Genomic DNA, 19,328 nt, shown 5'->3' with positions numbered 1-19,328 from the left:
ATCTTATGCTTCTGGTGTGGCCTTTCTGGTAAAAGGTGGAAAGTAGAAATTGGATCTCACATTTCTCTAGACCTTGAAATGAATGGGCAATGACATCCTTATTTTATCTCACAATTGTCTGTATAAGAATATAGTTTAAATGTTGATCATCTAGACTAACTATTAAAAGAATTCTAGGGAAAGCATGGAGAGTAAACAACAAATATTTGTTAGAAAATTTATCATATAAAAACTGCAGTGGACCTGTCCCCTTTGTGTGCCAATACCATAACCAATTTTGTTGTCAAACTGTTTAGAATGAGAGTCAAATGGATTGGTTAGAGGGTTGGCAGCTCTCCTTTTTTTTTTTTTTTTTTCTCTTTCTCTGTTTTTTTTTTTTTTTAATAGTTGTTAAATAATAAAAAATTAGCAAATTCTTTTGACTAAGCTGGGATTAAATGAGTATCCAAAATATCTAACTGGAATATTAAAAATAAAATTCTATAGGAAGTATATATATTAGTAAAGAAAAATTCAGATGATAATTAAAAATAGTTAATAATTTATTTTAGATTTACTGTTAGTTATCTTTAATTCTAATAGATAATTAAAGTTATCTTTAATTCTAATACTGTTAGTTATCTTTAATTCAATAACTCTGTCCTAGAGTTAGGCCACTTGAGTTCAAATTCTGCCTTTTGTTTTTATGAGGTGTGACTTTAGGTGAATTTTAATTTTTAATTTTTAAAAATATAAACGTTTTTGTGCCTTGATTTCCTTATCTGTAAAACAAGGACAATGATATTATCTAAATACTGGAACTATTCTGAGAACTAAATGGGGCCAATACATGTAGCAGTGCTCAGTGCAGGGAATAGTATTTTTTAAGCATCTGCTAAATACTGTTCCTGTTTCTTTTTAGTCATCTCTCCAACATCCAGCCAGCCAGCCATCCATCCATCCATCTTTCCAATGTTTCTGACAACATAGATTGATGATTTTGGTGGGGGGCTTTCTTGCCATTGAATATGTAGAACTTTTAAGTGAATGAACTTACTGGCCAGGGGTGGGGGGAAGAAGAGATAGTCCTGGAAAACCAACTTAGGTACAGAAATCTAGGGGTACCTTAAATCTTCTGGTTAAATATAATTCTCTAAATTTGATTCTGCCTATTCATTTAATAATATTTAAGTAATTGGGTAATAATATTTATTGAGTGTTTTCTTTATGCAAATTTATTGTACTAGGTACCTGTGGGAATACGGAGAAACCAGGATTTTGTTCTTGCCCTTGAAAAGTTTGTAATCTAGTTTGGATTACTTTTCAGAAATGTGATGACAGTATACTTTTTAAAAAGATTAAGTAAGATAGCATGCATTAAGTGTGGAATGAGGGGCATAAAAATAAATTTTCAGAGCACTTATTAGGAGTGATTAGAAGAGGGATGGATCATAGTTACTTGGAATAATCTCAATTGGTTTCCTAGTGATAAGAAAGGAGAGTGAGGGAAGTAGGGACAGGCAGGAAAAGCAAAGGCAGGGTAGCAGCAATAAGTGAAGCCTGAGTCCATCCATCTAGCTAGAATAGAAGGTTAAAGTGTAGCTACTAGAAGATAAATCTAGAAAGATTAGTTGGATCTGAATGGAAGGCCTTGAATGCCAGAGTCAGGAGTTTGGACTTTTTTCTGTCATCAGGGGAAAGCCACTGATGTTTCTTGATCAAAAGAGTGGCTTGGTAAAGGGACTGGCAGTAAGATTGATTTGGAGAGGGAGAAATGAAACTAGGGAAATTAGAAAATGAAATTAGGGGACTCTTACAGAAGATTCAGTTTAAAGTCTGCTGTGAGTCTAGGTATGAAGTGTAAGAAAACCCTACTCAGGTAAGATTATAAGCATGGTAAGAAGGTGTGAGCAGAAGAAATTTTATTAAGGAAGAGTTGATGGAACTTAATGACAGTCTGGCAATGTGGAACAAGAATAAAAGAGGAGACAGATGCAGTGTCATGTTTTGAATTTGGATGATTTCGAGAATGATGCTTTTCTGGGTGTGAATGAATGAGGAAGGGTGTTGAGGAAAATAATGATGAAACTAATTTTAAGTTTGTTGAATATGACATAGCAGAGTACATCTTGGTATAAATGTCTAGCAGTCATTTGAGGACTGTTGTATTTCAGGAAGATGAGAGAGATTCAGTGTTGGGTATATAAATATAAAAATTATATGATTTAAATATTAAGGAATGAGATGTTTGACAAAAAGAGCATAGAGGAAGAGTAATGTTTAGGTTGGCAGCATTAACATGTGAGTGTTATTTTCTATGATTATGTATTCACCTTAAGTTTGAAAAATAAGCTGTTTGCTCATCTCTCCCTCTCTGATTTTCCCCATTCTCTTTCTTTCAAATATTAGACAACATATATAGGCAATATTGATTATCTACAGTGTGTGAGCCCTGTGCGGGACACTGATGATTCAGTAAAAAACAAAACAGACATGATCTCTAATCTCATGGAATATGTAGAATAAGCTTACTTTTTAAAAAATGTAACACAAAGTCTTTTATTATTTTCTATTTTTCTTCCACTGAGTATAAGCTTATGATAATATCTTTGTAAGCATTTATCTCCCTAGGACTAGAAGACATTCTATGACAACAGGGTTTTTTCCCTTCCTTTTGTTGATCTTTTTTTATTATTACTATATTGTATGGAATATTCTGTAGGACCATAATTTAGGAAAGTGTTAAGTTACTCATCACTGAAGTTTAAAAAACACTAATTGCATCCTCTGTGCTGGGAGGTTTTTATTTTATTAAGCTTAGTAAGTAGAGTTTCTTGGGCCAGGGTGGTGAGGAGGAAGCTTTATTCTGTACCTGGAAAGTTGACAAGGTCTAGGAAAAACATCTTTTCCTAAAACAGTCTTATATCTCAAATCCAGACTTCTTTTAATGATGTGAAATTTATCTCAAATCGCAACAAAACTTGCAACTAGAGATTGGATTTTCATTTTCCTCTTTTTCTTCCATCCCCATTCAGCTTCTGGTTTAGCCACAGAGTCAATCCAGTGTCTTCATCTTATCCTTTTCTCCACTCTACCTTTATAAAATGGGGCAATGGTGGAGTAAGAATAAAGTATAAGATTGACCATTTGTAAAGGATGAAATGTCTACATTTATATGGTAAGATTCAAGTTCAGGAAAACTTATGTTGTCGATGGTCCCTGACTCATTCCACATGCACTCCTGTGCATTGATTCCTCCGCTCCCCCAAATGACCCATTTTTTTTGTGGATATATGTTGGAGGATTAAAAATGATATTATTTAGACCAGAAGTGTGGGGTCAAAATGGAATATCAGGCCAAAGCTGTGTGTTGTATATCTCTGTTAAAAGGAGGGCATTATTGGTAAAAGAAGAAACCCCTATGTGTGGAGTGTTTTCAGAATGGGAAAGATAGTTTTTTCCATACTGGAAGGAATAATGTAAATCCAAATATTTTAAATTTTGAGTTAGATCTAAAATCACTTTACAAAAGGAACTTTTTAAAAAGTAGTTTGTTTGGAGCAACATCTATATTTATATCTTAAGAATCTTCAGAGCATGGGAGAACCATGTCAAATTTTCAGTGCTTTAATACTAACCCACTTTTGGGTTACTGAAATCATTTCATAGTGGGCCAATCTGGCCACCAAATTTGGACAAGAATTCCAGATGCTGAGTGTCTCAATAATAGTTGTAGACATGTACCCTATGCTTGGTTGTTTTTCTAAACTTGGATAGAAGTACTAAACCAATTTTGTTAGGTGAATTTTCAACCTCGAAAATACAGGCCACTTTAGAAAACAAAAATGAAACATTACTTTTTTTTTTTAAGGAGAAATTAAGACAAAAGCTTTTGAGGTTGGGTCTTACCTGTTTATCTTCAACCTTCAGAAATGTTTTTAGGCTGGGAAGAAATTGCTTAAAGCATGGTTTTTATAATGGACATTCTGCTGACATACACAACATTATCGGCCCAAATGGCAGCAATATAATTTGTAGGCCTTGTACTCTGTCTGGAAAGTTGTAGTGCTCTTACTGGTATTTGTATTCACTTTTTATGAATTAGTCTTTCGTGTTGTTTTTCATTTTAACTTAATGTAAGGCTAATAAATCTTATTGTTAAATAACAAAGATTGTATCATAGCCTTCAGTATTAAAATGCACTCCTTTTTTGGGGAAAGCCAGATAGATGTGTTTACTCTGTAGAGAGATTTAGATTTGATTTTTTGTTTTCTTCATGGTAATTATGTTTGCACTTTGCTGATCACTAGTTGTGCATTATTACAATGGAAGGTGACAATTTGATTGTCTTCAATTGGAGAAACAAGTAATTTTATATTCACTAAGCTGTCAGGTAACACTAACTCACAGTACTAAGAGCTCCTGGCAATGCAGCTTGGCACCTATATTTAACTGCTTTGATGCTTGTGTAACCTCCGCTGAATCAGAAATACTTTGCCTGCTGGAAATGGTTTTCAGGGTTGTACAATGAGGTTTTCATTAAGTAGACAAACTGAAAATGAACTGCAAAGCCACGGTTGTTTCTCTCCTCCCCTTTCCCCTTCACCCTTCACCAACCCCTCCCCTTCCCTTGTCTCACCCTTCCCCCTTCTTTTCTCCTCCCTGTTCCTCCTCTTGATAGGAACCTGAAATTTATACCTTATTTCATTTTATGGAAGAGGGAAATTGCTGGATCGCTTTATTTAGCTGAAGGAAAACCTCAGAGATTAACTTTTTTATGTAATTTTGCTCATTGTCATCATATGTGAGCCTTCATTTTTTGAAATGATCTATCTAGCATCAATTTTCATTTTTCTCTTTTTTTTTTCTGGCAATACTAAAAAGTGAAAATAGGGGTAAGAATGGAAAAGTATACAGTGATGGCTTCCTGCCCTTTCTCTCTGAGAAGTTATTGTTCTGTTTTATGATTCTTATTAATAAGTGGATAAGATATTGTATAATTGGGCTCCCAGACTAGTGGATTGGTTTCAAGCTGACAAACACATGTTTGGTTTTCACTTTAAAAATTATGGTTCTCATTTCATGTGAAGAGGAGATTCAAAGTAAGCATATATAAATAAACTCATTCTGCTATTATTGTAGACAGTTTTCATTCAAGCCACATAGAGGCCTTTCAGTTTGAGCTATAAAGTCATTGTGCTTGATTAAAATCCTCTAAGTTAGTGTGTATTTATAGTAGCCATTGTTTGGTTTTGCTTTTATTGTTAAGTGACTGATTTTATTTATAAATTCTGGGCCTGGCTTTCCAAGGCAAAGATCCCAACGAGTTATTGGTAGAAAAACTGTGAGAAAAATTCAGTATCACTATAAGCAGAAGTATAGACAAGGGTTATATGAAGTCAAGTTGTTTTGATCTCCAGAAGAAACTGGATACTCAGAGACACATGTAACAATTACAGGTTTTCCATAGGCAGGCAGGCAGGCAGGCTGGTCTTTAGGCTGGTTGCCTGCCTCTTCCAGAAGATACTAACCAATTAGACAGAGGTGGTTACGTGATGTAACATTATCAGGAGAAACAATTCATGAGTCAAAGCATTCCAAGACATATGAGCTCTAGTCCAAAGAACAGTCTTAAGCTATATAAAGTGACAGCAATATTGTCAGCTAAATATAAACTCTAGAAACACAAACTTTGATGACTTGAGAAGAATCTGTTCCAGGTAGTCCCTGTTTTGAAGATCCTCAGAAGGCCTTTGGAGACAATTCTGGTGCTTTGGTGTGAAAAATTAGAAGCCTTAGATAAGTCAGAATCCATTAATTTAAGCCCCTTCTTAGACATACTTCAAGGGCCTCAAGCATATTTCATTTGCCTCATCTCTATTGATCTGACAGGTAAATCAGTGAATTTTCTTCTGACAGATATTGTCTGTATATGTTACCATATACATTCTGAAAGAGCCACTATGAACCTTAAAAGATAGGTTTATGACTCTCCACAGTGGCTCTGAAAGCAGTTACCTTCTTTTTCACGGAATTTTCTCAGTTACTTATTAAACAGATGAAAGAGAGGGAGAAAACCTGGCAGAAGCTGGGGAAGCTGGGGTTGGAGTTGGGGAGAGGAGGTGGTGCTGGATAAAACAATGCAAAGAATCAACACCCGCCCTCAGGCCTTACCCTAATGAAGCAGGAAAAGTTTTGAAAGGGATATCTTCATTTTAATGTCTGGAACCAAGATCCTTCCCCACCCCTCAATCCTTAGACGTGGGAATTAGAGGTGCAGGAAAAATCATTCTTTGCCCTGGGCTGGGTGGACTGGCATCCTTTGTAGGGGTTCCTAAGTATTGTGCATTTTGGCAGCTGAACATATCTGTTACTCATGCTCCTTAAAATGAGAGGCACTGTGTTATATTTTTGGAAAATTAGTTGTTTATTTCTTAGTATCAGATCAATTGCAACATTAAATTAACAGTGAATTATCTGACAGAAGTAAGTCTACCTTGGTAGCCTGGGGCTGAGTTGCAAAAACAAATGTGAATATTGGCCTGAATTTTTAATTTTTTCTTTAAGTAAACCAACTATTAAAATGTTGCTTTATAGTAAAAACAGAGCTTCTTTTGAATAAATGTAACACACCTAAAAAGTGAATTTTGTTTGATAATTATCTTAGCAGTAAGGAAAACATTTTTAAAAATCAGGTTAAAAATATTGTTGCAATAAACTCAGTTGGCTCTTTTTGATACCTGTGTAAATCCCAAAGCGTAGTTTTGAAATGGATTCTTCTCAGGCAATGGTTAAAGAAAAAAAAAAAAACAAAAACAACAACAACAACAAAAAACAGTAATTTCAGGTGGTGATGCCCTAGGAGAAATCTGTTTCAAAATAATCCTACCCTTTAAACATTTACAAATAACTGTTTCTTAAAGATAACAGCAGGTTGGGCTGGTTTAAAATTCTAGAAAATTTGATTTTCTGCCATAGAGGGCTTAATGTATAGATATCCATATCCTTACCATTTTATAAAGTCTTTAGACCAGCTGATCTTAATTTCTTGTTAAAGAACATGAAGTAAAAAAAAAAAAAAAAAAAAAAAAAAAAGAACATGAAGTATACTTACTGTCTGAATAAATTTGTAATGGCCTAAACATTCAGATTTTGTTCCTGGGGTTTTGGAGTTTGAAGTAAAGTAATTATCATCTTTCTAGAGATACTCATACTGACTTCCTAGAAAACATTATCAATTGCTGGCGACTGTATTTCCAACAGTCTCATTCCCAAAAGTCCTAAGCCCTGAAGTTCTTCCCAATGGCCTGGCATCCTGGGAATTCACTTGATCTTCTGGGCAGAGACATTTCAAACTCGGGGAACACATGATGGGAATTTAGTTTCATGTGTCCCAAAGATATGTAATTCTCTTTGGAGGTTTTACTTGATAATAGCTATGCCCCAGAAAACCATCTTGTTTAACCAATGTGATAAGTTGACAATGTAGTTTTTCTCTCTGATTATAATGTACTCTGTGTAGTCAATACACTAGTACCATGTGAGTGTAATTTCCTCTTTTATTTTATCTCCAATGCACTGTATTATAAATAAACAGTTAAAAAAAAACACCAAACAAATCTGTTGCATCTCCTTTTAAGATTGTACCACTGTAGACACTTGTTCTAGTAAAGTAGAATTGGGCGCATTTGATTGCATTTAAATTTTTCATGCTTCAGCAGTTTGGCTGGGAGCACAGTAAAGAAAAATCCCATGAGCGAGGATAGTTTAGAATAATAGAACTTGATTTTGTGTATTATAGCGGCAACATTTGCGCTGCTTTAGTTAGGGTTGTGTCAGCACTTCCATTATAAACCCCTGTTTTCAGGGGGTATAACTAGGGAGATTTTTTTTAATACAAATTAAAAAAACAATTCATTTGAATGATTTTTAAGTTATAATAGTGCAAAAATAAAACAAAGTAAAGTCACACAGAAATTGACCATCTTCATAAGGATTTTGATTCTTTTGCTTACTAGTTTTATATGACAGCCCCCAAAGTAAGCTACTGTTCTAAAACACTGGGGGTGAAAATTTTTGTAGTGAAAAATTACTAAATGACCATTAAAAATAAAAGTAAGCATCTCAGGTGACATTTTAAAACACGAAAACCAAGTGTATATTTGATTGATGAGTTTCTAAAGGAGAGTAGCCATGGGAAGTGGTTATAGTAAAGGTATTGCCAAAAGTCAGGTATCTTTGCAGCTTCCAGAATAGTTTAGTTGGTCTAGTAAAATGTTTTAAACAGGAAAGCTAAAGTAAAGAAATACATCCTTTGAATGAGGATGTAATCAGTAAGTTGAAGGATTCTTTAATAAAGTAATTGTGCAAAAAGTAATCAGTAAATTGAATCTAATAATCAGTGAATTCTAGACTTTAATAAACTGCTTTAAAAAGGATTTGTACACATTTTCCTTATAAATACAACAAAACTACCACACTACAACAAAACCAACAATTAAAAGAAACCTGAAAGAAGCCCAATAATTTTATCAAAAGGAAAAGCCTGCAAGTGGAACCATACCATAAAATCACCTTCTTCTCTGCTAGGAACATGTTGAGAACTGTAGGAGAGTAAACTCAAGAAATTAAATAAAATATGATATGGTAAAGTATTCTTGGAACAAAAATGTTAACTTCTTTGCTAAAGGAAAGGATTTTGAAGTTGAGTATGCCTTCCTTGGTTGTTAACTGTTATTGTCCTACACTCCTCCTCTCTTTGTCCTCTAACGATGGTGTGAACTGAGGATGAACAGTCAAATTTAATATTGCTTTTTTTTGGCAGCAGATCTTTTATTTGCAACCTTGATAGACGTTTGTATTTGTAGGTGCAAAATAAAAGACAAATTGTGTGATGTTGTAAATAGGTAGCTTTCCTGAATGGTCACTGGAGGAATCACCAGAAGACTGTTGATGAAGTAGAGGTGAAGCCTTTCCTCACTAATTGTATTCAGCGTGTAATTTCTAAACTTCCCTCTGAATTTTGATTTTCAATTAACACTCCCCATTTGAAGATAATTTTCTATTTAATGTAATTGCAGGAAATAATTTATTGGCTGATTAAGACTGAGGGCCCAGCCTTCCTTAAGAAAACACTCTAACAAACCAGCCTTTAAACTCAACTCAGCTTTGGACAGATTTAGTCTATTTTTACAGCTGCACGGTTGTGTTTAATTAGGATTGTGCACTATTGTTCATTGGTGCAGTTTATACTTGAAATTATTCTTAAGAGACTTTTCATTTTGGGTTTTGTGTCATGATTAATTTATACTAAAGCAACAATCTCAGATATTGCTATTGGAAGGAGCCAAGTCACTTTATAATAAGAGGATGTTTGTTGGGGAGCTAAAGTCACTCTGAGTTTTGGCTTATGACTTTCAATTGTATTTAACTGTTTTAAAAGGCAGCAGTAAATTCATTCTTTTGTTTTCAATGTGAATGATTACATTATTGGTACTGTCATTATCTGAACTATGAAAACACTCTTGTTGTTTATGGTAAACTCTGGGTAAACTTGCAGACCAGTTATAATTTGCCTGGCTTTGTTGTAGTATTTACAGTGATCCCTGTAAATGAGAAACATCCTTTAGTATCATTTTCCATACATGTATATGCATTTTTCCATTTGCTAGTATTGCTAGAAATTAGTCAAGAATGTATTTATCTCATCCTTTGATATAGTACTCTTTAGGACATTTCATTTCTTTTTTCTCAAAGAAGATATAGACATTCTTCTGCACTTCCTTTCCCCCACTTTATTTTCTAGTATCAAGTCTAATAGATGAAATTTTATTATTTGTAGAATGATTATTATAAGTAGGTATCAGCATTTTAATATGTTTCAAAGCACTTCAAAAGCCTGTAATACTTTTATTTAGAACTGTGCATAATTAGATTAGCTGATCTTATATTAATTTTTTTCACTGTAGGATACTAAATCTGAGCCCCCTCATTAATTGTGAGAAATTTAGCATTAGCTGTTAAATCCTATGTGAAACATGGGCTGCTACATAAAAACTACTGTTTAAATTGGAATTAACTTAATTATTTTTCTTTGCACTTGATATTTCCTTCACTGCAATATTCATGAAAGCATGTGACAGATTTGTAAATTTAACTGTTAATCTCAGATTTCTAGACCCTTTAATCAGTATTTATTTGTCTGTAGAAACAGTACTAGCAAGTTAATGATTTGCTAATTTGAAAAATGCTCATGTGGTTTCCTATGTTAACTGATTTGTGCATTTTTTAAAAAATGGTATGAAATCAATTAATGTTAAAGAGCAATTAAGGTGGAGATTTTATTCCTTCGTTACACAGCAATTTTAGAGCTAAAGATGCTATAAAACCCAAAACAACATAAAGTTTTAGAAAAAAATACTCAATTGTCTTTTCTTTAAAGTTATAAACTTTTGGTGGTTTTATTTTAAACATTTTGCTAAGAAAACCATCTTAACAAAGCACAGAATGGAGACCTTGTGCAGAATGCAGTCAATGTTTACTTGTGGGTACGTAGATGAATGTTTAGTAATTGTTTTTGCAGTTTTAAAAATATGATGTAGGCATTTTAGTATTTTAGTATTTTCACAGTAAATGCTTTGAATTTTGTTTGGTTTCTAATATAGAGTCATAGTTATTTCATATACTCAATTCAAATGTTACAAAATTGCCCTACGATTATTCTAACATTATCGGCTGCTCTATCAATATGTCACTTAAAAGTTAAGTTACAGTAGTTGATTCATTTTTAAAATCTTGAGAAAAGGATCAGATTGGCACTAAACCATGGTACATGGTAGGCCTGGCACTCATAATACAAGGTATGAACTAAGAAGTCAGGACCAAATTTTTCTTAGGACTTCCAACATGTATTATGTGCTTTCCGATTGTATTTTCTCACATAGACTTCTTTTGTTCCCCCATAAAACATAAGAGAAATTTGGATATTTCTACTTAAAAATCATCCTCCAAAATGGCTTGTCAGTTCATTCACTTACTTATTTTTCCCATTGTTAGCTATCACCCTAATTTGATGATCTAGTTGGGAGAACTGGGAGGAAAAGTGCACACATACGTATACTATATGTTATGAAAACTTATTCCATGAAAATTTAATTTGTGGATTTTTTCCCAAGATTTTATTTATTTATTCATGAGAGACACACAGAGAGAGGCAGAGACACAGGCAAAGGGAGAAGCAGGCTTACTGTCGGGAGCCTGATGTGGGGACTCCATCTCAGGACCCAAGGATCATGCCCTGAGCCAAAGGCAGACGCCCAACCACTGAGCTACTCAGGCATCCCTCATTTGTGGATGGTTAGGGAGAAGATATGTAGCAACTACTAGGAAAAGGTTTGCTGAGTTAAAAGAAGAGAGCGAAAACTCAGCTTCTGCTGAGTTTTTTTTTCCCCCAGTGGTTTAGAGTAGGTCATAAACAACTTGAAGTTAGAGAACCTACTTTTTTTTTTTGTTTTCTGAATTAGTCAACTGTAAGGGATGGTTTGCCCTTTTGTCATTGACAGCCTTTTCTTCTTCTGCAGAAGAATGTCTTCCAAGCAAGCCACCTCTCCATTTGCCTGTGCAGCTGATGGAGAGGAAGCGATGACCCAAGATTTGACCTCAAGAGAAAAGGAAGAGGGCAGTGATCAACATGTGGCCTCCCATCTGCCTCTGCACCCCATAATGCACAACAAACCTCACTCTGAGGAGCTACCCACCCTTGTCAATACCATCCAACAAGATGCTGACTGGGACAGTGTTCTGTCGTCTCAGCAAAGAATGGTGAGCTTTTAAAATCTGGCACCGTCATGCAGTGTGTCCGTGAGTGCGGTGTCTTAGAAGCAACTCAAAATACCTATTCTAGAATTATTTGTGTTCAGGTCACAGAACAAGCACCGTGGTTATATGATTGATATTACCAATACACTAGGAACTGGGAAGAATTGGAAAAACAGTTTGTGATTTAGTTTTTGTCCATTATTAGGTCAACTCGCCAAAAAGATATTTAATTTAATTTGGGGGAGGTTTGGTTATCCTATTCCCTGAATAAGGTGGTGAACTTGATAATGACACAAAATAGGTAGTGTGTGTCTGTGTGTTAACACTGAAATATTGTATTAAGCAAAAACATGTCTATGGGAATGAGGTCATATGGTGAGTACACCTTCAGTGAGGAAATGTAGGTATTTATTATTTTTAATGGTCATTTTTGATTTATGATAAAGCTTTTCTCACCTACCTGACTATATATTAATTTCAAAAGGATGTACAAAACTCCTGAGTATCATTCAATCAGGCTTCAGTTTTCCCTGAAGGTAGAAACAACATCAGATACATGCCAGCTTTCCCATGAGAAATTCTGTCTCTAACCATCAGAACAGAAGCTGCAGTAAGTGTCATTGTCTAGTTTAAACCAAAAAAATCCAGTTTTTTTAAAAGCATCTAAAACTGACCAAGATCTTAACAGATTTTATTAGATTAGGAATTGATAACCTGTTTTACATTTCTTAACTTTTGGTTATGTTAATGAAAGATACTTTAAGTGGGCTGTGAGGAAAAGTTTTATTCCTTAATAAAAAATAAGATAATATTTAAAAACGCCTTTAATACTGATAACATGTATTTAAATTCTTGCTCTCTGCTTAATGCTTAATGTCAAAGACTTGATTCTATAAATTATGGAGGCAGACTTTTTTTTTTCAGCTGATTTTGCAGCAACAACTAGTGCTCTGGAGCAGTAGGTAGGAAGTAGGGGATTAGAAGAAAAATAAGACTTTTCTAGACTAACTTTAGGTTCATAGGGGGTTGTCATTATACCGTTAGATATATCCACTGGAAATTTTATTTTACTTTCATTGGAGGAGAGAGAGAAAGTATAACAAGGCAAGACTAAAAGACTAAGTCTGTTTTTCTGATTGAACAGAATTGTTTTTGTAACCAGTCGCTGCCACTAAAGACAGTAGGCCCATGCTTTGTTTTTATTTCATCAGATGCTTATGGAGCACCTTCTCTGGGCTCAGCATTTTACTAGGTGCTGGCTGTATAGTGGTGAAAGAACATGCATGATTATGCTGCCCTGGAACTTATATCTATGAGAGGAGACAGAAATTAAATAAAACATGCACATAAATACATGATTAAAATTGTGATATGTGTTAGGAAGGAAAAGAACAGAATGCTATATGAAAAATAATGGGATAAAGCTAATTTAGAATAGATGGATAGAAATACTTTCTCTGCCCTAAGGATGATAGGAACTAGCAAGGCAAAGAATAGAAGAAAGAGTAAAAATAGTAGAGGGAACAGCATATATGAAACATTTGAGGTGAATAAAATATAGCTGAGTATCAGGAAATGAAAGATAGTCTTTGAGGTGCTTGGGTGGCTCGGTTAAGTGTCCAACTTGGGTGTAGCTCAGGTCATTATCTTGGGGCTGTGAGATTGAGATCTGCGTCAGGCTTTGGGCTCAGTGGGGAGTCCAAAGAGACTGAGATTCTCTCTCCCTCTCCATTTGCCCCTCCTCCTGTTCCCTCTCTCTCTATCTATCTGAAATAAATAAATCTTAAGAAATAGAGATAGTTTTTTTGTGGCTGGAGTGTAATGAGTAAGGATATATTGTAGCAACAGATATGATTGAAGAGACTGGTAGGGGTTTGTATCCAATAAGACCATATTGATAATGTTATAGAAATGAGTTTTGATTCTAGGTGCATTGAAAAACCATTGAAGGATTTTAGAACATTGCAGATAGATTACTCTGGTATAGTATGAATGGGTGGGAGGAAGATAGAGTGAAAGGAGTAAGGCCTGGTGGGAGCCTACTTCAGAAGTCCAGGTAAGGGGTGCCTGGGTGGCTCAGTCAGGTGGTCAACAGACTCTTGGTTTTGGCTCAGGTGGTGGGATCAATTCCCCATCAGGCTCTGTGCTCAGCAGGGAGTCTGCTTGAGATTCTCTCTCTCTCCCTCTACCCCTCCCCCTCCCGCTGGTGCACACTCTCTCCCTCTCCCTCCCTCCAATAAATAAATAAACCTTAAAAAAAGTCCAGGTAAGAGATGGTAGTGGTTTGGATTAGTGTAGAGGCAGAAGGGATAAAAAGAAGGGTTAGGTCCAAGATCTGTTTTGCCGCTTATGTCAAGTATAGTCATGGACAATTAAAAATAATGAAACTGAACAATACAGGTTGAGGCAGAAATAATTTATTTCAAATTTTACTTCTTTAGAGAACATGCTACTTATTTTCGTCAGTAAAATTTGTTTGTATTTTGGCAAGTGCCAATTTGCTTCAGTGATACATTCTCAAAGTTTTATGACCTAAAATTTTGTCAGAAAATAGATATTAATAATTTGCTTACCACATTTATTTAAAGAGGGATTTATGGTAGTATAAAATAGTTTAAATTTACACATATATTATATATTAGTATAAAAGAAATCATATTTGTTGGAAATGTTTTCAAACTTTCACTCTCTTTTGATATCAAGCACTGCTTTCCACTGGAGCCTTTGTGTATTCTGAATGTCTGGAAGCCAAAATATTTTGTTTTAACTCCCACTCTATAGTATTTCCCAGCTGTGTACTTATATGGTATAATAAAAGGATTTAACAAATGGGAAATAGCAGCTGCATTTGGAAATTCCCTTTGTGCTCCCTTTTCATTCGATAGATTCAATAATGTGTAACAACTGTAGCATCAGACCTGTAATGACTTACATTGCGAGTATCATATCACCAACCAATTTTTCATTACAGGGAAGGAAAACAATAGAAGGACCTTAGGTTTCTGGGCAGTCCTGCAAACCTACATATAGAGGTGTGTGTGTGTGTGTGTGTGCGCGCGTATGTGTGCGCACTTGAGGTGGGGAGACTTTGACTTAAGTAAAATTTAATGAACATTTCACCTCATTCTACTTTCAAATCAATATGACATCCAAAAGTATTGTTATGAAGTTAAGTGTAACTTGGTAGCTATCATCAATGGATCATAGTCTGTTACCCACTGTAATTGAGCCTGATAAAATAGCCATGGAGAAATAAAATTTTAAAGTAAAAAACAACAACAATTCTCCTGACACCTATCCAATTTCCATTGTTATTTACTTTTTATAATGGCCTTCACTCGTGAAGTTAGAAACAGGTATTAAAAGTTTCTTATCTGCTGGGTTCAGGAAGGGTTTTACTTTGAAATATCAAGACCACAGAAGAGCTTTACTATAAGAGACAGTAAAGACAAAGCAGAGAAGTTCTGCTAAGCTGCACTTCCTGTTTAGAAAAAAAAATCTTGAAATGTTGAAATTCTGATTATTTTGACGTGGTGTTTGAACAAAATATGAGACCACACTGTTTCAAGGCAAGGGAAATAATTCATTATGGCAATAAAGCAAAGGAGAATAGAAATTTTAGACTAGCATTCAAAGGCCAATTTGAGATTAAGAAGTTTAGACTCTGATTTTAATTATAATCACTTAAGTTGTAGATGCCAGAATGCTTGATTTCAAGTTTAGCGTGCTGTGTTAATTGATAAATTCCATTTGAAGACCAAAAAGTTAGTGTAAATGAAAATTCAGCATCCTTGTTCACTATATACAGCCACTACTATTTTCATTATGGTATGAGTGTACCAGTACTTTTTTTTTTTTTTTTTTTGTAGAGGAATATTGACACTTTCTCCTGAAATGTGTTTTTGTCGGAATTACGACTGATTCATTAGACAGGAATAAATTCACATAATTTTTTCAACAGGAAAAATGTGTAGTGTATCATTCTTTTCAATGTTAACAGGGATGAAGTAACATTTTGTAGCTATAATTAGTGACTGGCAGTATGACATTGTGTGTAATGATTAAATGCTAAAGATTACTTGAGTATATAGCACCCACTAAATTCTAGGTGCAGGGATTTGCTTACAAATAATACAGTAAGGAGCCCTGCTATTGTGGAACTCAGATTTTAGTAGTATGACAGCCCTGCTATCGTGGAACTCAGATTCTAGTAGTATGACAGATAATAATGAAGTTTCACAGAGTGAGCCGGTTTCAGACATTGATGAGTGTAATAAAGAAAATTAAATAAGAAAATGTGATCAAGGACGACTACCTTGAACAGTCTGGAAAGGCTCTTGGAACAGGTAACTTTTGAATTGAGGTTTGAAGGAGAAGGAACCAAGTATGTGAAAATTGGCGAGGAAGACCCTTAGCTAGACTTTATAGTAAGTGTAGCAGAAAGCAATAGAGTGGGTGGAATGGAGTGGGTGAGGGAGAGAATGAGATGAAATCAAGGAGACAGGCAGATGACAAAGACTTTGAGGTTATCATGGGCTACGGTGAGGTATTTAGACTTCAAGTGCAAGAGGAAGCCATTGGATGATTTGAAATGAGAGACTAGCATGATTTGATTTGATTTGATTTGATTTGGTTTGATTTGTTTATTTTTAAAGATTTTATTTATTTATTCATGAGAGACACACAGAAGAGAGACACAGGCAGAGGGAGAAGCAGGCTCCCTGCAGGGAGCCCAGTGTGGGACTCGACCCCAGGACCCTGGGATCACAACCTGAGCCAAAGGCAGATGCTCAACCACTGAGCCACTCAGGTGCCCTGATGTATGTATGTATGTATGTTTGCTTGTTTTAAATCACATTGGCTTCTGTGCAGCAAACCGATTGTGGGAGATAGCAGCAGAAACAAGGATACCTAGTAGGAAAACTATGGCAGTACTGCTCCTAAAAGTTTGATGATACATGAGAGTAAACAATTAGGGAGGTTATTCTTTGAGTTCCCGTAGATTCTGAAGAAGACAAGATTCACATAGAAGGTGAGGGGAATATTTTAAGCCATGTGGGCATGAATTTAGTCGTGTGGGCAGAAATTTAGTCAAGAATGCACAGGAGGGCAGCCCTGGTGGCGCAGCGGTTTAGCGCCGCCTGCAGCCTGGGGTCTGATCCTGGAGACCTGGGATTGAGTCCCATGTCAGGCTCCCTCCATGGAGCCTGCTTCTCCCTCTGCCTGTGTCTCTGCCTCTCTCTCTCTCTGTTTCTATGAATAAATAAATAAAATCTTAAAAAAAAAAAAAAAGAATGTACAGGAAATGAAATTGCTAGGACCAAGGAGGGGGAAGAGAGGAGTTTTGCTCCTGGACAGAGAATGGTCCCATGTGAGGACAGAAGCTTTTTCAAGATAGAACTGCTGGGGGACGCTTGATCTCGGAATTCCGGGATGGAGTTCCGCATCGGGCTTCCTGCAGAGAGCCTGCTTCTCCCTCTGCCTATGTCTCTGCCTCTCTCTCTCTCTCTCTCTCTCTGTGTGTGTATCCCTAATGAATAAATAAATAAAATCTTAAAAAAAAAAAAAAGAACTCTTTGCAGGTGACTTCTGGGGTAGGCCGGGGTACCAACAGTATCTCTTACAAGATTCACAAAGTGATAACAAGATTGTAAGTGAGGTCTTCTTTACACATGTACATCTGTGCACTTAGACACATGCTTATATTGATATATAATTTAAGTCAAATGGGTTTATATGCATCTGGCTTTTAATTACTAGTGTAATTAAGCAAAAATAACCAGACTGGACCCTGAGCCCCAGAATATCAGAGCTTCTTATTTTAGAGACCTACTTAAATTCCCCTGAATGAATTTTCTCTTTTAGAAAAGTTTTAAAAATAATTTTTTCACTATAAATAAAAGCTACCCATAGTGACCTTTGTTGTAACTGAAAGAAAACGGCAATAGGCATGTTGAGATATTTAATAAATGTTAGGAACAATACTGTCTTACTTGCAAACAATTTCTCCTTTCTGTCGTTTTTGCTTTTAGTCCAAAGAAGTTGCTAATCACCTCTGGAGTGTTCTATGTACCTCGCTTTGAGCCATAAAAATTCTGGTGTGAACTTTGTACTGTGACTGACTGGGATTGGAGCTGTTGTCATTACATGATAACAGTCCAGGAATTTTGAGTGAAGATTTAATCCTTCTCAGCCATTATTTATGTTGTGACAGAATTTTTGAAGATTTCTAATTTTGTAAGCTTTTAAAAGATTTTAAAAACTTAAGTTATTGCCAGCTTTTTGGTGAGATTTAGTCATTTAAGATAGTAGGTAGCACCCAAATGAAAGTTATTTTCTCATTTTTATCAAGACCATACATGAGAAAATGTAGTTTCTAAAGAGGAAGAAACTATAGAAACCCACTAGTTAGCCTGGACCTATTATAGCCTGAACACCTAAGGTGAGGTTTACATGTATCTTTTTGGTACCTGCTTGGTCTGTGAAGCACTGGAAAATAATCTAAAAACTCCCTTGATTTTCTAGACTTCCTGGAAAATTTAGTTATCACTCCTTTCATCTTAGGATTTTGGCATTCATTCAATTTAAGTAAATTTCAAATCTAAACTTCTGGTAACAAGTGAAAAATGTCCACCTTTGTTCCCTGAGTCATGAAACAACATTCTCCAGGAAACGTTGTGAGAGATTTCCCATTTTCTATCATTTTGAAACTGTATTTAGCACACAGAAGTTTCTTTTAAACCTCTCTCAAAAATTTAATGACAGGTATGTGCTTATAATTTTAACCAAAAAGTAAAACCATATTTTACTGCATAGTGTGGATAGGGAAATAGACAACTACTGTTGTCTAGTGTCAACACATTGGTCATCTTTGTATTTTCATACCCTGGTTATATACCCTGTTTCATTCCTGCTTTTAAAAAAAAATGTAGATCTTTAAAAAACTTTCCCAAATCTGGGTCTTTTAAACAGAATGATTACTGGTGTGCCACTTGAAAATATCTTGATGTTTATGAAAATTGGAATTTTAATAATTAATTTTTAAAATTAAAATTGGAATTTTAATATTAATCTTAATGATATAATGCACCTTTAAATATACTTTTTGGAAAAGTTTTTTTACCTAGTGTATTATCAAAATCTTTATCAAAAGTAAAAACATTAACATGCTCTGGAATAGTTGGCTTTTTTCCCCCTTGGGCAAGAAAGAATCAGGTATGCATGCTGATTAACACACTCCAGTCATTAACATGTGATTATGTGGGCTGCATATTGAGCACCTGCCAAAATATAAAAAATCCAGTACTTTGCTACATCTGTGCAGACTTTTTGCGTTTCTTTTGTATTTTGACAGTTCAAGGAAAATCAGGCCCTAGTATCTTTTTTCCCCGAGTGTAATGAAACTGTGTATACAGAATGTTTTCAAGGAGATGAGATATGCCATGTTTATTTTTATTTTAATCTTTTAGGCTGTATAAGAGCCAGTGACTGGAGTTTGCAGAGCACTGACTATAACATGAATCTCTTAACAA

General features: G+C 35.1%; 1 protein-coding gene across 36 annotated transcripts in view; it reads left to right on the top strand.

The window, feature by feature from the left end:
- Window positions 1-19,328, top strand: part of SOX6 (SRY-box transcription factor 6) — a 665,863-nt gene that overhangs the window by 304,078 nt on the left and 342,457 nt on the right. For all 36 annotated transcript variants that reach the window (XM_049099117.1, XM_035703772.2, XM_035703769.2 and 33 more), the window contains one exon: window positions 11,559-11,799. In XM_049099117.1, coding sequence (XP_048955074.1) covers window positions 11,563-11,799 — 237 coding nt within the window. In that variant the 5' untranslated portion in view covers window positions 11,559-11,562. The remainder of the gene's footprint in view (window positions 1-11,558; window positions 11,800-19,328) is intronic.

Source organism: Canis lupus, chromosome 21 (genome assembly GCF_003254725.2).
Source record: "Canis lupus dingo isolate Sandy chromosome 21, ASM325472v2, whole genome shotgun sequence".
In the NCBI taxonomy this organism is placed as follows: domain Eukaryota; kingdom Metazoa; phylum Chordata; class Mammalia; order Carnivora; family Canidae; genus Canis; species Canis lupus.
Note: the sequence above shows the minus strand (reverse complement) of the source record. Positions and strands in the feature narration are given on the sequence as shown.